Below are 15,980 nucleotides of genomic sequence, written 5' to 3'. Positions count from 1 at the left end.
TAGAACTTATGCTCCTTTTAAAACACTTTGGGAAATTATGATTTAACCAATCCTCAATATTGGATCTTTATGGTGTTTCTAAGTTTCTTCTGTAATAAAAATGCTGTGATCAACTTTTTGCTTGTATACTTCTGTGTGTTCCCTGGGAACAAAACTCCAAAAATAGAGTTACTGAGCCAACTGGTATGCATATATCGAAAATATGTAATAATTTCTGCCCAACTATCCCCCAATAGTGTATGAGAATAGGCAGTCTTTTGAAACGATCATTTTTAATTTAAAGAACAGTCTGAAAGTTATGTGTACTCATCATATATACTCAGTATTTTTAAACTTATATAATTACTTTTTTATGGACATGGCTAAAGTACATAGTTATAAATATCAAAGGTCTTACTGTAATGGAGGTTGACTCAGAAAACTATTTAAGAACATAACTCCTCACAATTTATAGAACATGACAAGCATGGATACATTAAATTGTCTCACTTTCATTTTCCTCCTTGTTACATTTATATAGTTCTGGATATACATTCTATACTCTTAAGAAGATATTAATAATCCCTTATATTGACACAGTACTTTATGCTACTAAAGCATTTAAATCAAAACTAATTCTGGGGGAATAAAACATTCTCGGAGCACACTTTAAAATAAGATATTAAGCTGTACCCCCCAAAAGATCCTTCAAGCTACACAACAGCAGCTACATATGTAGAGCCAAGACTGTAATAACCAAAACCTTTTCCAATCAACCAACAGCAGTGTCATGGAGGGAAATATATCTGAAATGTATATCTCTGTTAATTTAGAGCTTATTTTCAGTGCATATTTCTGAAGATTCATATAATAAGGAATAATTTCCTAAAATAAATAAAGATGGTGCACAGAGCATAAACAGACTTTAGGTTCCTTTTTTGGTTTTAAAGTGACACTGGATGTAAGTTTATAGCCCAAAGTAACTCTCAAAGTTACTTAAGTATAGTGTTCACACCCAGGGTGGAGCTCTGTGTAATTTTCAAAACTCGGAAAGGTCCTGTCTGCTCAAAAATATCTCGCTGTAGAGTCTATCTCAGAATCATATTTGAAGCTTTTTAAAAATACAGAAAATTTTATTCAATAGATCTAGAGTGGAGCCAATGCATCTGCATTTAAAAAAAAAAAAAACTCCCCAGTTGATTCATTTGTACAGCCAGAGTCAAAAAACACTCGGTTATATAAAAACATTAGGGGAGGGAGTGGTACCCTTTGGTCCCCAATTTAAATGTTCGTATGAAAACCATTAATCTTGTCTTAGTCTAGTTTATTAGATTACCTAAGTGAAAACTGTGCCTTGAGAAGGTTCATAAGAAGTTTCAAAAAGAGAAGAACAGGTAGGAGGATACCTGCTGGCCTAGCACTGGTCACCAAGCAGATGGGGGAAAGGCGGTATGGAAGAAAAACTCAAGAGGATCCATCCCACCAGAGGCCACAGTACTTCCTATTTTAAGCATCATTTTTTAAGCTGCATTTTATGTTCAAGGGGCTTCTTATAAATGAACAGCAATCAAATAACAGGTGGCAGTTTCACCGAGCAATGCCAATCAACATACCGGAAGACCAAATTGGGTTGAGAAATTAAGATAGGCTACACAGAGATATTATATTACCTTTTACAATGTAATAGTCATTCGCCAGATTTCTGTTTCTCAAAAGAAGTTTGTCTCACAAGAACAGTAAAGAACAAGCCAAAAAAAAACCCTGTATCTTCTACGTAGTTTATACATAAAAATCAGTCATTTTCTTAAGCTTCCATTACTTACCAGATCTGGATTTAATGATGTCACTGAACTCGTTCTGCCCATCATCAGCCCTGGCCTCGTGTTCTCCATACTTGGCCATCTTAGCTGAGTTTCAGTACAATCCAAAGATTTTACAAGGTCGTCTTTTTTTAAGACTTTCAGTTTTCTATAATGATCAACACCAATACCTAAAGAGAAAAGCGGGAAGCATCAATTTGAAAAGTACATATATATGACTACAATATATATGTTGACATATATATTGTTGCTATAATACATAACTATAATATATATAGTGACTATACGTGACTACAAATATCAAATTATACATATACTTTATATACAAGTCATACGCAGTTATATATAATTATATACAGTAACCAATCATTCAGCAAATATTTATTCAGTGCCTATGTGTAAGGCACTGATCTGGACATTGGAAATATGACTATCAAAAAGAGAGACATTAAAAAAAAAGAAAGCGAGAGACAGCCTCTACTATTTTGAAATTCACAGATACCAAGCAATTAATTATATAATGAATTACTTCATTATAATACTAATATGTTACAAATGTACAAAGGAGAAAGGTAGAGTAATATGAACATACAAAAGAGGGATCTGACCTGCTCTGGGCAATGAAAGAAGGCTTTCTTGAAGAAGTGACATTTGAGCCAAGCCTTCAAGGATGAGCTGAATTTAGCCAAAAAGAGAGGTGGGAAGAGAAAAAGGTAAGACTTTCCATGTTAAGTGGTGAATCATGGAGCATTCAAGAATCTGAGCAAAGGCCAGTGCTTTGGGAGAGAAGACAGCCAAGAGGAGAGAGATCTGCTGAACTAGGTGAGGCAGGTAGACAGGACCAGGGACCAGGGCCTTGGAGACCAGGTCAAGGCTTTCCTAAAGAGCAGTAGAAATCCAGTAAATGGTTTTAAGCTGGGAAGCAACACGATTGTGGCCTAAATAACGGTGGATGCAAAGAGGTTGGTGGACATGTGATATGTTAGATATTTAATCAAGAAGTTCAATAGGATGTGGAAACTGATTTGATATGAGAGCTTCAGGATACTGAGGTGCAAAATGACTGCGTAGCTTTGACTTGGGCAACTGAGTCATTCACTGAGCTGGGGAACACTGAAGGATGAGTCTTCAAGGAAAGAAACAATGCATGTGATTTGGATTTACTGAGTTTGAGATGCCTCTGAGATATACAAGTGGAGATAACAAAAAAGTATGATCTCAGGAATGGTCTGGATTATATGTAAATCTGGACAGTTACATGTTATTGACACAGATTTTATTCTGGAAAATACATCATAAGAATTCTGCTGAGAATAGATATCACTCAAAATAATTTTAATCTTTAGCAATTAGTCAGAGTCATCTTTAAAATTTAAAGAATTGAGGATTCTATCCTGCAGTACCACTTTTCTTTAGGAACGTCAATAATTATTGCCCTAGTACTTTCTGGAACACAATGCCCGAACAACCCACACAGAATCAGAATTCAAGTTTAAGTTCAGCAACTTGGCTATATCCTAGCATCCCCTTATGAGCACCCCAAATGCCAGTTAAGTAAACTAATCATTTAATTGGGAATATAACAGTCAACACATCCAAATATTAATCTACACATAATAGACATTAATTCACATATTACAATAGATATCACAACCAGAGTTTACTGCTAACTGGGATTAGAAACTCAGTTCTTATTTCAAGGATATGCCATGTGGCATTATTATTTTGTAATATATTTAACTTTACATATTTATGTAATAATTAGAAGTGTTATATATTACAATGCTTTATGGCATAACATTCAAGGAAACACCATATTATTTTATAATAATGTAAATATATAAAATATATTATTTTTTTCCTTACCAGTTAAGAAAAAGGTGTGATCTAATAATAAAGAGATCAAAATTACTTAAGGAAAAGTTTTAAGTGTTAAAGCATTTGAGGCAGATGAAAGCTTTAGGAACAATTTGCTCTCCAGTAGGGAAGAATATATGGATTGGATCATCAGCCTGACAGATTCTGTGAGGGTATAAAAAAATTTTTCATTTTTTCTATCGTCCACTACCATTATACTGTATGGATTATTATGTAATTAAGTTCTTTGGGAGGGTACATAACTGCAAAAGATTTGTTGGATTTTTAAGTGTATTTTATTATATTCAAGAACAAAAAACTTTGTTCAGAAGAATGCACATAAAATTTTATTATGGAAAATCCGTTTTGCCCCACAAAAAAATTCTCTTTACTAGAAAGCTACCAATTACTCCCTTTAAAAGATATTTCTAATGCTCTCCTTCATAAATGGTCGTAGCCAAGAGTCTTCACTTCAACACTTTCCAAAGACTTTTCCCATTTCCTGAAAGAAAAGTTAACTTCACACAGAACTTTATTTCATTTGCACATTAATATTCCTTCATCACAATATTTTATTTTGCCACGACTTAATCTCTCAAATTTCCTCTTCTTTATACGCTACAAAGAAATAGCAGTAAGGGGAATCAGAGAACAAGAAAGCATGGGAGGGCAGGAGAACCGCAGAAGACCATCTTAACAGTGACAGCCAGCCACCGACACGCGGCGCCACTAATGGGCAGGGGTCTCCAAGCTGAGTCACATAAGGCAGCAGCTCATTATTGGCTGTCAGAAGACAGGATCAAAGTTTCATCAGTAACAACGTGCCTCCGTGTGACCCTCCACTTCCACATCTATAGTATGGAAGCAAGGCCATCTTCCCCACCAAGCTAGGTGAGAAACCGAATAAATGACTGGGATGTTGCTTTACACGCTTCAAGCCCTCTACAACGGTTCCGTTTCCTCATAATGATGTTCTGCAAAGTTTAGCCAGCTCTTTCTCCCTGAAAGGGAGAAACACACTCTATATTCGCCAACTTTCTTCAGAACGCCTCTGGCTGTCAAAGGGCATGGCATACTCAGAAACCGTGAGTGTGTGGCAATAAACCTGGATTGAAAGTATGGGGGATGGCCTTAAAGGCAAAACGAACGCTTTAATATTTGAAAAATTTGGAAATTACAAAATGTGAGAATACAAACATGTTTAACAACGTGCAATTATGACGGAAATATAGTGTAGGTCCTTGGACAAAAACTATTCATTCATTTACACCGGGAACCAAAACCTAAGAATGCCAGGGAGAGTGGAAAGGGAAGCCCAGAGGGCCAGAGTTTGCAAGGCTCTGCCTGAAACTTCGTAAAAGACACCGCCCAGTGCCAAGAACTGCCATTCATTCTCGGAAGCGCTCCAAGGGAAGGTTAATACTGTTGTGGTTAATATTGTTTACAAGGGCAATCAATTTTAGGCAAACATCTGAAGGAGAGTTAAAGAGCTGTCTCATCGGTCCCGTAAATGCGGGTCCAGGGGGCGGGGAACGGCTCGGCGTAAACCACGGCCCTCGCCGCCGGGTCCTCTGGAAGCCACAGCACGCAAGAGCTTCGCATTCCTGCAGCCCTCGCCTGACGCGCGGCGGTGTCGGCAGGCTGCGTCCCCCAGACCCACCCGCAGCCAGCCCGAGCGGCCCACCCCACTTCCTGAGGCCCATGCAAGTTACAAAGGAGTGGAAGAGGCTGCTGCCGGGGGTCCCGGAGGCCGCGAGCTCCCGCCAGAACGCCGGGAATCCGGGCTTCCCCGAACTCGGTGCACGCCGGCTACGGCAACTGACCCTCCCAAGGGGAGGTCCATGAAGAACCGACCCGTGAGGCCCTGGTGACCCAGGTGACCTGGAGGTTGGTGCAGAGGAGGCTGTCCCCGGGGAACCCAGAGAGAGGGGCCGTTAGACCCAGGTTAGACCCGGGCTCCCCAGTTCAGCGTAAAAACAAATTGTGAGTCCCCTGGCTCTTGGAAGTCGGGCACGTTTTCTCCTCCTTGAAACAACCCTGGCACGAGTCCCTGTCGTAACCTGGGGCTTGGCGAAAAAATTCACTTTTAACAGCGTGCCTTCTAAAAGCTGCACAGCCTAAAATGAGCGCTGTCTTGGTTTTTAAAGGGGGCCTTGGGCAACCAGAGCCTCGGACCCGGAGCCACACAGGGACATGAATTACCTGGCAGCAAGAGATGCCAAGGGCCCGGGAAACCAGAAGAGGCGACCGCGCGGGACTACGCACCGACCCAGCACCCCTCGTCACCTCTCCAGAGCCCCACCCTCGGGAGCAGCAACGGCCCGGAGGTCGAGGACGTTTCCTGCCAGGCGGATAGCTGGGAACCTCTCCCCACCCTGTCCTTGCGGACACCTCCGGGGCCCCGCCTTCCTGGGGGCTGGGGTGCGTGTGACAGGCCCTCCTAGGAAGCCACGTCCCCTCTTGGAGATCCCTGGCCCAGCGCGCACGGAGGCGCGACCCTCTCACCCCAGCGGGGAGCAAGGCTGGGGGAGTCAAGCGGGAGTCCAGAACCAGTCAGAGGAGTTTGGGTCGTTCGCTACGACACGGATTCCGAGGACCTCCTCTCTCGAGCTCTCTTTCTGGCATTCTCTGTCCCGCCGCGGGGAGCTGAACTGAGGGTCCAAGGAAAGTGCACGCAAAAGTTGGTTACATCTCAGGTTCAGCCTTGAGAAGGAACTCGGGACGCTGATTCTGGGCGCAGACGTCGTAGAAAAGTCCATCCTCCCCGCAGCCTACGCCCCATCTCCCCGGGGCTGTGGTCACCCTGCCCGGCCCGAGGCTCAATAATGCTTGGGCTTACCTGCTCCCGTGACCCGCGGGCCCGCCTCGCCTGCCCGCCGCCGCCGCTGCCGCCGCGTCCCGAGCGGGCCGAGGGCTCCTCAGATGTGTTTGAGGCGTATTAATCGCGGGGGTGTGTGCGAACGTGAGCTTTGTGGTGCGATGTTTTTTTAAAAGGAAATATGGAAAAGCAGACAAGATCCGAAAGGAAAAAAAAAGATTTTTTCTTTTTTGACACCCAACTGAAAACGCCCCTAACTTGTGCAATCTTCCTGCCCCGTAGTTCCGCCAAAAACAAAAAACAGTCCAAGTGCAAACCTGGAACAGGCGCATAGGCACCAAGTTTGCCAAACACTAGAGAGTTTTCCGTCTGCAGAAATGACCCGAAAGAAGGGGGGCACTGCTCCCCGAGATCCCCCAATCGGCTTCGGGAACCGGAGGCTCCTCCTCGCCCCTCGGCGGGAGAAAGCCCGCGGCAGGCGGCGGCTGCCCGCTCCCCTCCTCCGAGGAAAGGCGACTCCACAACTTTGTGCGCGAGCCGCTCGCTCCTCCGGCTCCTCCTTCACCACCGCCCCCCACCCACCCCGCCCCCCGAGCCCCGCCCCGCGGGCCTGCCCCTTTGTTGGGGAAGCCAGATGAGCGCTGGAGGCCGTGCGGGGAGCGTAGGGCGCAGGACCGCCGGGGTGCGCGCGGCCGTCCTCCTGGGAACCGGTTCTTAATCCGGCTCTCGGGGTTCGCTCTCCCGAGGAGAAGGGGGCCGAGCAGGTCCGGCCCGCAGGCCGGCGCCGCCCCGACACTCCCGCTGCCCCTCGGCTCCACTGCCCCGCCGCCGCCGCCGCCGCCGCCGCCGCCGCTGCGGGGCCGGCAACTTTGTTCCGGGAGATCAGCTCCTCTCGGCTCCGGGTTCGGCCCCGGCCCGGCCCAGGCGGCCACCGCAGGCTGCGCTCCGGGAACGTGGCGCCTGGGGTCACCTGACCGCGCGCCCCGTCAATCAGCGCCCGCCCGGCGCGCCCTCCCCGCCGGCAGCAGCCTGGCTGGCGCTCGGCTGGCCTGGGGCGGCGCACCCGGAGCGGGCTGTGCGTGCCCAGGGCGCGGAGCTAGCATGGATGCCTCGAGCTGACACGATCCCCTTTATTCAGGTTATCCGAAAATGTGAGTCACAGCCACCCCAGGCACACCCGGTCTCTAGTCAGGGTGGATTTTTTTTCTCCCATCTCAGAGTGCTGATGTTGCTGAATTTTTGATCCTTGTTCCAAGGGTATATTTACTTTATATAATTTTCTTGGTGTCGCTTTTAATATTAAGAAAAACTTTACATTTCCTTTTACATTCGTTCATATGTACAAATAGTGTTTGCGCTACCTTATTTTTCTATTTTTCCAGTATACATACACACAGACACATCTGTTACAGAGCCTGTTGCAAGGCTGAGCTGATGGCAAAATAGTATCTGGGAAGAAATGAGTTTGTGCTGTGTATGCATTTTTCTTTTTTACGTATTTCATTCCCGATGTGTTCCTGTGATTCTTTTACATGACCATCACACTTGGGAGGGGGAAAAAAACCAGTAACCTGAATTCCGAGTTCGTATAAACAGTGAGGAAAGGATGATTGATAAGGGAGCTCTGGTTTACGGCTGGTTTAATATCTGAGAGTTAACAGTTTACGAGTTCGTAAAGATAAACCACTAGGGACCTTAAACAAATTTTTCAGAAAGAACTTACTAGTCTTTTATTAGTTATAAAGTAAAAGGTTCCCCAGTCCATAGTGGGGGTGGGGGGAGGGTCTGAAAGATAGTATTTCTTATAAAGTCTTTAGCTTAGCCTCCTTCCTTTGTGGGAATTTTCTTCACATAAGCCAAATAAAATCCAGGAGATTAATAGGAAATGGGTATAATTTATTTATCCGCCTTCATTCATTCATTCATTCATTCATTTTACAAACACCAATTTGGGGCCTGCCAGGCCCACTGGCTCCATGAATAATACAAAGATAAATGGAATAGAGATGTTGCCTTAAAGAACTTCAAATCTAGTAGATGAGATAAGGCAAGTAAATAAGTAAGGATATGCAAGATCAGCGGTAAGTGCCCTGGGAGGACACATCAAGAGCTTTTTGAGTCTGGCTGTATCAAGGGAGACTGAGGTTTCTTTTAACTGATAATTCTACAGACCTTTAAATCTGCTGGTCATGCACGGTACCCCAGTGTAGTTGATAGAAACTCAGATTTCTTCCTTTAAAATAAAACCACATTGGCGTGTTTAAGGATTTCATTACTTAAAATTATGTAAGTGAAAAGCACTTTGTAAATTGCAAAGTGTGACACAAATATTTATTTAACTCAAAATTTTGGAAAAACACAGTCATTTGGAGACCTAGAATTTCTGAGTTTTCAAGCTCTGAGGGGATGTTTAGTTAAGCTTCCCAGAAGGCACTGCGGAAAGGGACATGTGGGACAGCATCCACCACCTGTATGACACCGACTCCAGCCACACCCACCTTCAGAGGCTTATGGTGTCTTACCTGGGGACCTGTGCCCTACCTGTTTCGAGCCCTTCTCCCCTCACCCAGAGACTGATATTCTTTGTAGGCCATGAGCAAAAGAAGCGAAAGAACTTCCTACTGATGGGATAACCAAGCGTTCCCACTCTGGTCCTGCTCCCTGTTTGCTTTGTAAGTAAGGAAACCACATTCAGTGGGAGATTTTGATCTCCGAGGACTATGTTTCCATAGAAGAGACAGTGTGACCTTCCTTCACAGGCTGAGGATGGAGTTGAGGGGAAAGTGGAGACAGACCACCAGGACATGGGTAGCAGTTAGTGCACCCGAGACCAACATTCCAGCTGCAGTCCATGTGCCTGTGATGGGTTTTGTCTGCCAACCCAAAGATGGATGTACAACATTCAGAGAAAGTGATAGGAGTGTGGCCTGGGTCTGCCATTAACTCAAACTCTGAATTGCCTCCCAGTCACCAGAGAACAGTTAAAATTCAAGAAAACTGAACTGATGTCTCTGGAATATAGCCCTTAACATAGGAGAAAATATGATGACATGAGTAGTGTATAGATTTCTATATAAAGATACAGGCATGTGTAGGTATATATAATACATAGAGACATGATTCTACATAGATATGGTTCATATACAGGGAAGTGCATCCTAACATAAGAGCCAAGAAGAAAACTTTGCTACTAAACTTTTTATGAAAAATTGTATAAACAGAGTTTCTCTCAACAACAGAAATATGAGGAAGTGCACAATGTTTAAAAACAAGGCGCTCAGGGCTTCCTGGGGGTGCGGTGGTTAAGAATCCACCTACCAATGCAGGGGACATGGGTTCGATCCCTGCTTCAGGAAGATCCCATATGCCGCGACGCAACTAAGCCCGTGAGCCACGACTATTGAGCCTGCTCTCTAGAGCCCGTGAGCCACAAATATTGAGCCTACATGCCGCAACTACTGAAGCCGGCGCGCCTAGAGCCCGTGCTCCGCAACAAGAGAAGCCACAGCAGTGAGGAGCCCGAGTTCCACAGTGAAGAGATGAAGAGCAGCCCCCCGCTCTCTGCAGCTAGAGAAAGCCCGTGTGCAGCAACGAAGACCCAACGCAGCCAGTAAATAAATAAATAAATAAATGTTAAGTAAATAAATAAGAACAAGGCTCTCCTTCAGCTTTACCGTTGGTGTTGACTACGAATAAATCCCCACACAGAAGCATTTAAAAGAGGGACACAGGTTGAAGAATTTGCCTCTTCTTATCTTTTTCAGGTCAAGAAAGTATAGCTCTGTGGGTTATCTATAATAAAGCTAGAATATTTGCTGAATATTGTTGCTAAATTCTTAAGTCAAATATCTATACTTGTGCAAGTTGAAGACACAAATAAAATTCTTTGTGATATAATTAAAGAAGCAAAAAGATAATGTATGAACTTTTTAGAGGATAATAAGCACAAAGGCAGAGTTTCTCACAATTTAGTGAACTTAAGAATCACCAAGGAACATATCTGAAATTCAGATTGCCTGCCAGCTCCAAGAAATTCTGATTTACTAGGTCTGGTGAGGCCCAGGAAGCTGCAGTTTTAACAGGCAACCCATGAGGTTAGATCAAGGTGGTTGGGGAATTGCACTTTGAGCCACTGTTCCCTAAGGGGCTGGCCTCAAATAGACCGCTTTGGATGATTGAATGCGTCTAGAAATTGCCCTACAAGAAAAAAAAAATCCATCCTGGATCGATCATAATTTCAGAATACCTACGATTAGCCTTAGCTCTTCGCATTCAAGTGTTTCATTCAGTCGTGGGTCACCACTGAGATTGCCAAAGGTCATTCACACCTCAGGAGCCTTCTGGGCAATTCAACCTGCTCCGTGGTACAAAGCCCTCCCGGATGTTCTGCAGGGAAAGTCTGATGGCAGGAGGGCAGGGAAAAGAGGACTGTGGAGGGTATGGGAGCTGAAATGCAGGGTCCAAAGAAGCTAAGGACAAAATAAAAGGACCAAACTGTTGGGGAGGAAAGAGCAACTGATACAAAAGGAGAGAATAAAGGAGGCTCTGAAACAGAAGAAAGAGGAGCAGAGAGCGGAGGGTGTAAATCCAGACCAACTCTTACACGGTGTGCCTGCCCACTGACAACCAGAAAACTGGAGTTATCATCCTTGTTACTTTTACTTGGTTTCATTTACTTTGTATAATTTTATAATGTTGGCAGGAATTTTACAGAGTCTCTCCTTCAGCCCTCTAATTTTGTGGGTAAAGAAACAAATGAAAGATGCAAAACTGACTAAGGAGTGCATCTAGGTAAAATAAAACAATCAATTGGCAGAAAATGTCCAAGTTACTAAGAAGGGAAAAGAGCATCACTATGTTACATAAGTTTATTATTTCCCTAAAGAAGGAGGAGGGCAGAAGATGTAGCTGAAAGAGAACAGGCTAGATTGAAGTTACCGAAGTGCGAACTATTATACTGATAGGTATCAGCTATATGAGCTTGTGGACCTTAACCTTTAACTTCCTGTCTGTGAAACAGAAAGAATATCTCCCTCAAATGCTGTCGTGAGAATCACATGACTGACTTAACATAAACCATGTATCCCAGTGTCTGGTACTTTTAAACTTTTAAACTTTTATTTTGTTCCTTCCTCTTTCTCTTAATTTAAGAGGATTTGGTGCCATTTTGTAATCATCTTCATTTATTATTTTTTTGAAAACATTTCTGGAGCTCCCACTATCTGCTGTGGGGCTGGGTGTGCCAATGGGAATGAGCCACAGTAGCTCTCTTCAGAAAGCTCCTGTCTAGAGAGAGACCAACACATAGGCAGACAATTATAAATGAATATGGGTGCACGAGTACAGCCAAGATGTAACATGAGCCTGGAGAGGGACATGTAACCCAACAGGAGGAGACAGGGACAGCAGGGTATCAAGAAGCGACATCTGAGCTGAGCCTTAAGAGACCATAGGGATCAGAGAGGACAACTATTGTCTTGCCTCTGCCCAGCATCTTTTCTCCTCTTTAGGAAGGCATGTTACCTCTTCCTTTAGGTAATTGCTGTTCTCCTGCGTCAATCAACTTCCGTGGGGCTGTCAATCACTTCTCCACTTTGCCTTGGGGTGAGTTTATGATCAGGAACAGCCAATCATAGGCCTCAACCCCAGTGATAGTGATTAACCCAAAGTGAGGACAGGAGATCCAGGCTAGGCCCATCTGAGTCCTTCCAGAGGAGATTTCACAGTAACACTGGAAGGGAAACTTCTCTTTTTCCTCTTTGGAATTCGTTAACTGGAGTAGCATAAAATGGAATCCCTCCACACCCCTCTCCTGCTCCTGCTGCTAGCCGGAGTTCTATACCGATAGAGGAGAAAATGAAAGCATCGCACCAGGAGCTGAATAAATACAGAAAAAAGAAACTCGAAGATGTGAGAGTCCCTGGTTTCCACGCACAAAGGCAGTGTCCTTTTTATAGCTCCCTTTTTTCTGAATGTTAATCATGTTGGAATTCTATCACTTGTGACTGAAGGAGCCCAATCTAATTTAAAAATTAACCAGGTAAAGGGGAGGCCTAAGTGACAGCTTGAGGGAAAGAATAAGCATAGGATGTGTATGTGTGGTGGTGGGTTGAAGGAGGAACACTTCCTTTCGTTGAAGTCCTGCTCGACCCCGTCAGTTCTCTATGGACAACACTAAACATGCCAACCCAAATACATCCATACATCCACTGCCTTAGCCTGGTAAGGTTGGGGATCACCATCGAGATGTCTAGGCTGTGGTCATACATTTTATGTGCCTACATTGTGAATTAGTTCCACCACCTTAAACTCCAGTTGGATATTCCAACTGGAATATGTGCTGAATCACAGCCTATCTGGCAAGAGCCCTAACGCTCAGCCTAGCTCTGCCTGGTTGCTTGCCCAGGGCCAGAGTTCAGGCTCCTGGATGTGCCTCTGGGTCCACTTACACATAGATACACCCCTCTGGCATTGACAATCCAGCCCGGGCTGTGCTCCTCTGGTTCCAGTGCAACAGGAAGGCTCCATTAGGTGAGGTCTGTGTTCCTGAAGCCCCCCTGGAGGGCAAACACTAAAGTGCTCAGCTGCATGATTCAAAAGGGACATGCTTTACAGCCCAAACTGTTTCCATAGCCCTTCTTTCCAAGACTCCTCCCTCTGGGCAGCGGCCTCACTGTATTGTGGGACGGCTTAAACCCAAGCCTGACCAGGTTGTGATGTTCACCAACTGGCCCTGCTTTAGTAAACATTTTTTTTTTGCATATTGAAAACTCTCTTAAAGTTTTCAAGTAGATGCCTGTGTTCTCACCCTGCTTTTAAAAGACATATTACCACATCCCTTTCCCCATCCTGTGTTATGTGTGCCTGGAAGTCAGCAGACTTCTCCCCCTGGAGAACTAGCAGGGACCGCAGATACACCAGTCAGTGGCTCCTTGCTGATTAGTGCGCATTTCCAGCCACGTGGGCCTGAAGAAGAACCCAAAGATCCAATCACAGTAACAGGGTAAAATATTTGGGCAGTTTATTGGTAATGTGCAGACAATTTTAAGTATTGATTATTTTACTAAATTCAACTACTTTGTTTTATGAAATTAGGACAAACTGTTTTTTGGTGTAGTTACAGACACCACAGATATCCAACTAGTGGCTACCTGCGCTAGAATGAAATTATGTCACCTGGTCAACTGTACCTGTCCTCCAATAAGCATCTTTATTCACGTATCTGCTCTTTGTGAAGAAAAGCAAGGTAAAGGTATTTCACTTCTGTAATTCTACTCAGGTATACACTGAGCCCCTACTTTGACATAGCAGTCACGTCCACCAAGGAGGCGTCCCAGAGATCTAAGGACCTAAGGGGGTCATTGGTCAACTCACGTGTGCAGCCAGAGCCTTCCTGAGAAAATACTTCTAAATTAAACTATGGGGCAAGTTTTTGTTCACATTTATGATCCTCTTGGCATCATGAAGTGTTATTTTATTTGTTAGAGACTAATATAAAAAGAACAGATGCAGGCTCAATAGGTCAAGCTTGCATTCTTGCTAAATGATGCCCATATGATAACAGATCTTGCTATCTGAAAAAAAGGTTTCCCTGTTTCAAATTCAGGGAAATGGACAAATTTGTTTCTCATGCAATACATGGTAGTATGTAGACAGTGGACACAATTTAAGTACCATATTTACATTTAGAGTTGCAATTTAGTTCCATTAAAATAACATCTTACATTAACAACATTTATGACTTTCTTGTATTAACTTAGTGTTTTGTTTTTTGGTTTTTGTTTTGCTTTTGCTTAAATAAATGCACAAGAGTTGTAAGCATAAATAGTCTAAATTTACATTTATACACATTAAAGTAATATAATTAAAATAATGTAACTCAGTGCCAGATGTCTATAGATTTTATTTTTCCTTAAATGGGGTTAGAACATTACTCAAGTTTGAAAAACATTGGGCTAACACATATTGTGTTAAGACTGGTCAGTACAATCATAGATTTTTTATTATCAGAAGCATCGAAAGCCCCCGTAAGTCACTGTGTTTGTATAACGCTGAATACTTGAATCTCTGGATAATCAACAACTCAATTTCAGTGACTTCTAGGTAAAGATGGAAATAAAAAACATCATCTAATCTTGCTTCTTCAAAAACTCTACTGAACCTGCACCTAAGAGACTTATTTTAAGGCATAAGACCACAAGATAAAGGTGACGATGACAACACTACTTTTGAAGCAAGCAAATAGATGATCAAGTGGAAATTGACTTTGCAGGCCTGAAAAAGACTAATTAAGTCAGCAGTGGAGGGAGGCTGAGAATAAATCTGATTTCTACTGAAATATCAGCCCCACAGCCAGGAAATGATGGCACCAGTTACCCTAAAAGATGAGGGTGATGGGGAGAAAATCAAAAGGATTGGTCATAAGAAGTTAGATCCCTCAGTTCCTCAGCCCACCCCATACAGCTGGACGATGGCCTCTCCCTAACCCTAGCGAAGATCAGAAATGTATTCTCTGGATCAGGGAAACCAAGCCAAAGGTAAGGGAACTATACCCAAAGAAGGGGGGATTGAGTATGCATATTCAAAGCTTATGTCCCCAGCCTCTGTTCCCAGTGTGACTCCTAGAATATAGGCAGCAGGTCTATATCCTCCACATGGGAGACTGGAAGTACTTCCTATGGGGTATCTGAACACCCAAGAGACAAAGCAGACAATAGAGGTTCCAGAACAGATGACCCACATCACTTACATACAGAAAAAGTGAAAGTCAGGCTTCCTAGGTGGCACAGTGGTTAAGAACCCATCTGCCAATGCAGGAGACACGGGTTCCATCCCTGCTCCAGGAAGATCCCACATGCCGCGCAGCAACAAAGCCCGTGCGCCACAAATATTGAGCCTGCACTCTAGAGCCCTTGAGCCACAACTCTTGAGCCCATGTGCTGCAACTACTGAAGCCCATGCACCTAGAGCCCGTGCTCCACAACAAGAGAAGGCCCCACTCACTGCAACTAAAGAAAGCCTACGCACAGCAAAAAAGACACAACACAGCCAATAAAAAAGTAAATAAATACTAATAAAGAATGTGAATCATTTATTAAAAAAAAAGTAAATAAATAAATAAATAAAACAGCAAGGAAAAAAAGAAAAAAAAGAAAAAGAAAAAATGAAAGTCATCAATGCACTGAGAGTTTCATTCAACTTTTTATTAGAACACCCTTAATCATGCACCAACAAACAACTTTGAACTATCAGACATCTGAGGATAACCTCTCATGTAAATGTTGGATAAATATATATAAATAGAACAAGGCAATTTGAAGGAAACAATGACTAGGTTGGCAGGGGAAAAATTTTTTTAATTACTATTAATATCTACAGAAGATAGTAGAAGGTTCTGAATTAAACAAAAGTAGGTAGCTCCAAAAAGAAAAGTTAGAGAACAACAACAACAAAATCTAAACATGGTTGTAAAAACAAAAACTCAATAGATGGATTGGAAGATAATG

The 15,980-nt window shown here is 43.4% G+C and overlaps 1 protein-coding gene across 2 annotated transcripts in view; it reads right to left on the bottom strand.

The window, feature by feature from the left end:
- The window catches only part of UTRN (utrophin), a 501,139-nt gene extending 494,111 nt beyond the window's left edge, over positions 1 to 7,028 (bottom strand). For both annotated transcript variants that reach the window (XM_057739402.1, XM_057739404.1), the window contains exons 1-2: positions 6,496 to 7,028; positions 1,803 to 1,969 (exon numbers count right to left, since the gene is read on the bottom strand). In XM_057739402.1, the coding sequence (XP_057595385.1) occupies positions 1,803 to 1,881 (79 nt within the window). In that variant the 5' untranslated portion in view covers positions 1,882 to 1,969; positions 6,496 to 7,028. The remainder of the gene's footprint in view (positions 1 to 1,802; positions 1,970 to 6,495) is intronic.
- Between the last annotated feature and the right edge of the window lie 8,952 nt (positions 7,029 to 15,980).

This window comes from Hippopotamus amphibius, chromosome 6 (assembly GCF_030028045.1).
Source record: "Hippopotamus amphibius kiboko isolate mHipAmp2 chromosome 6, mHipAmp2.hap2, whole genome shotgun sequence".
Lineage (NCBI taxonomy): Eukaryota > Metazoa > Chordata > Mammalia > Artiodactyla > Hippopotamidae > Hippopotamus > Hippopotamus amphibius.
This window is presented reverse-complemented; position numbering and strand designations above follow the sequence as displayed.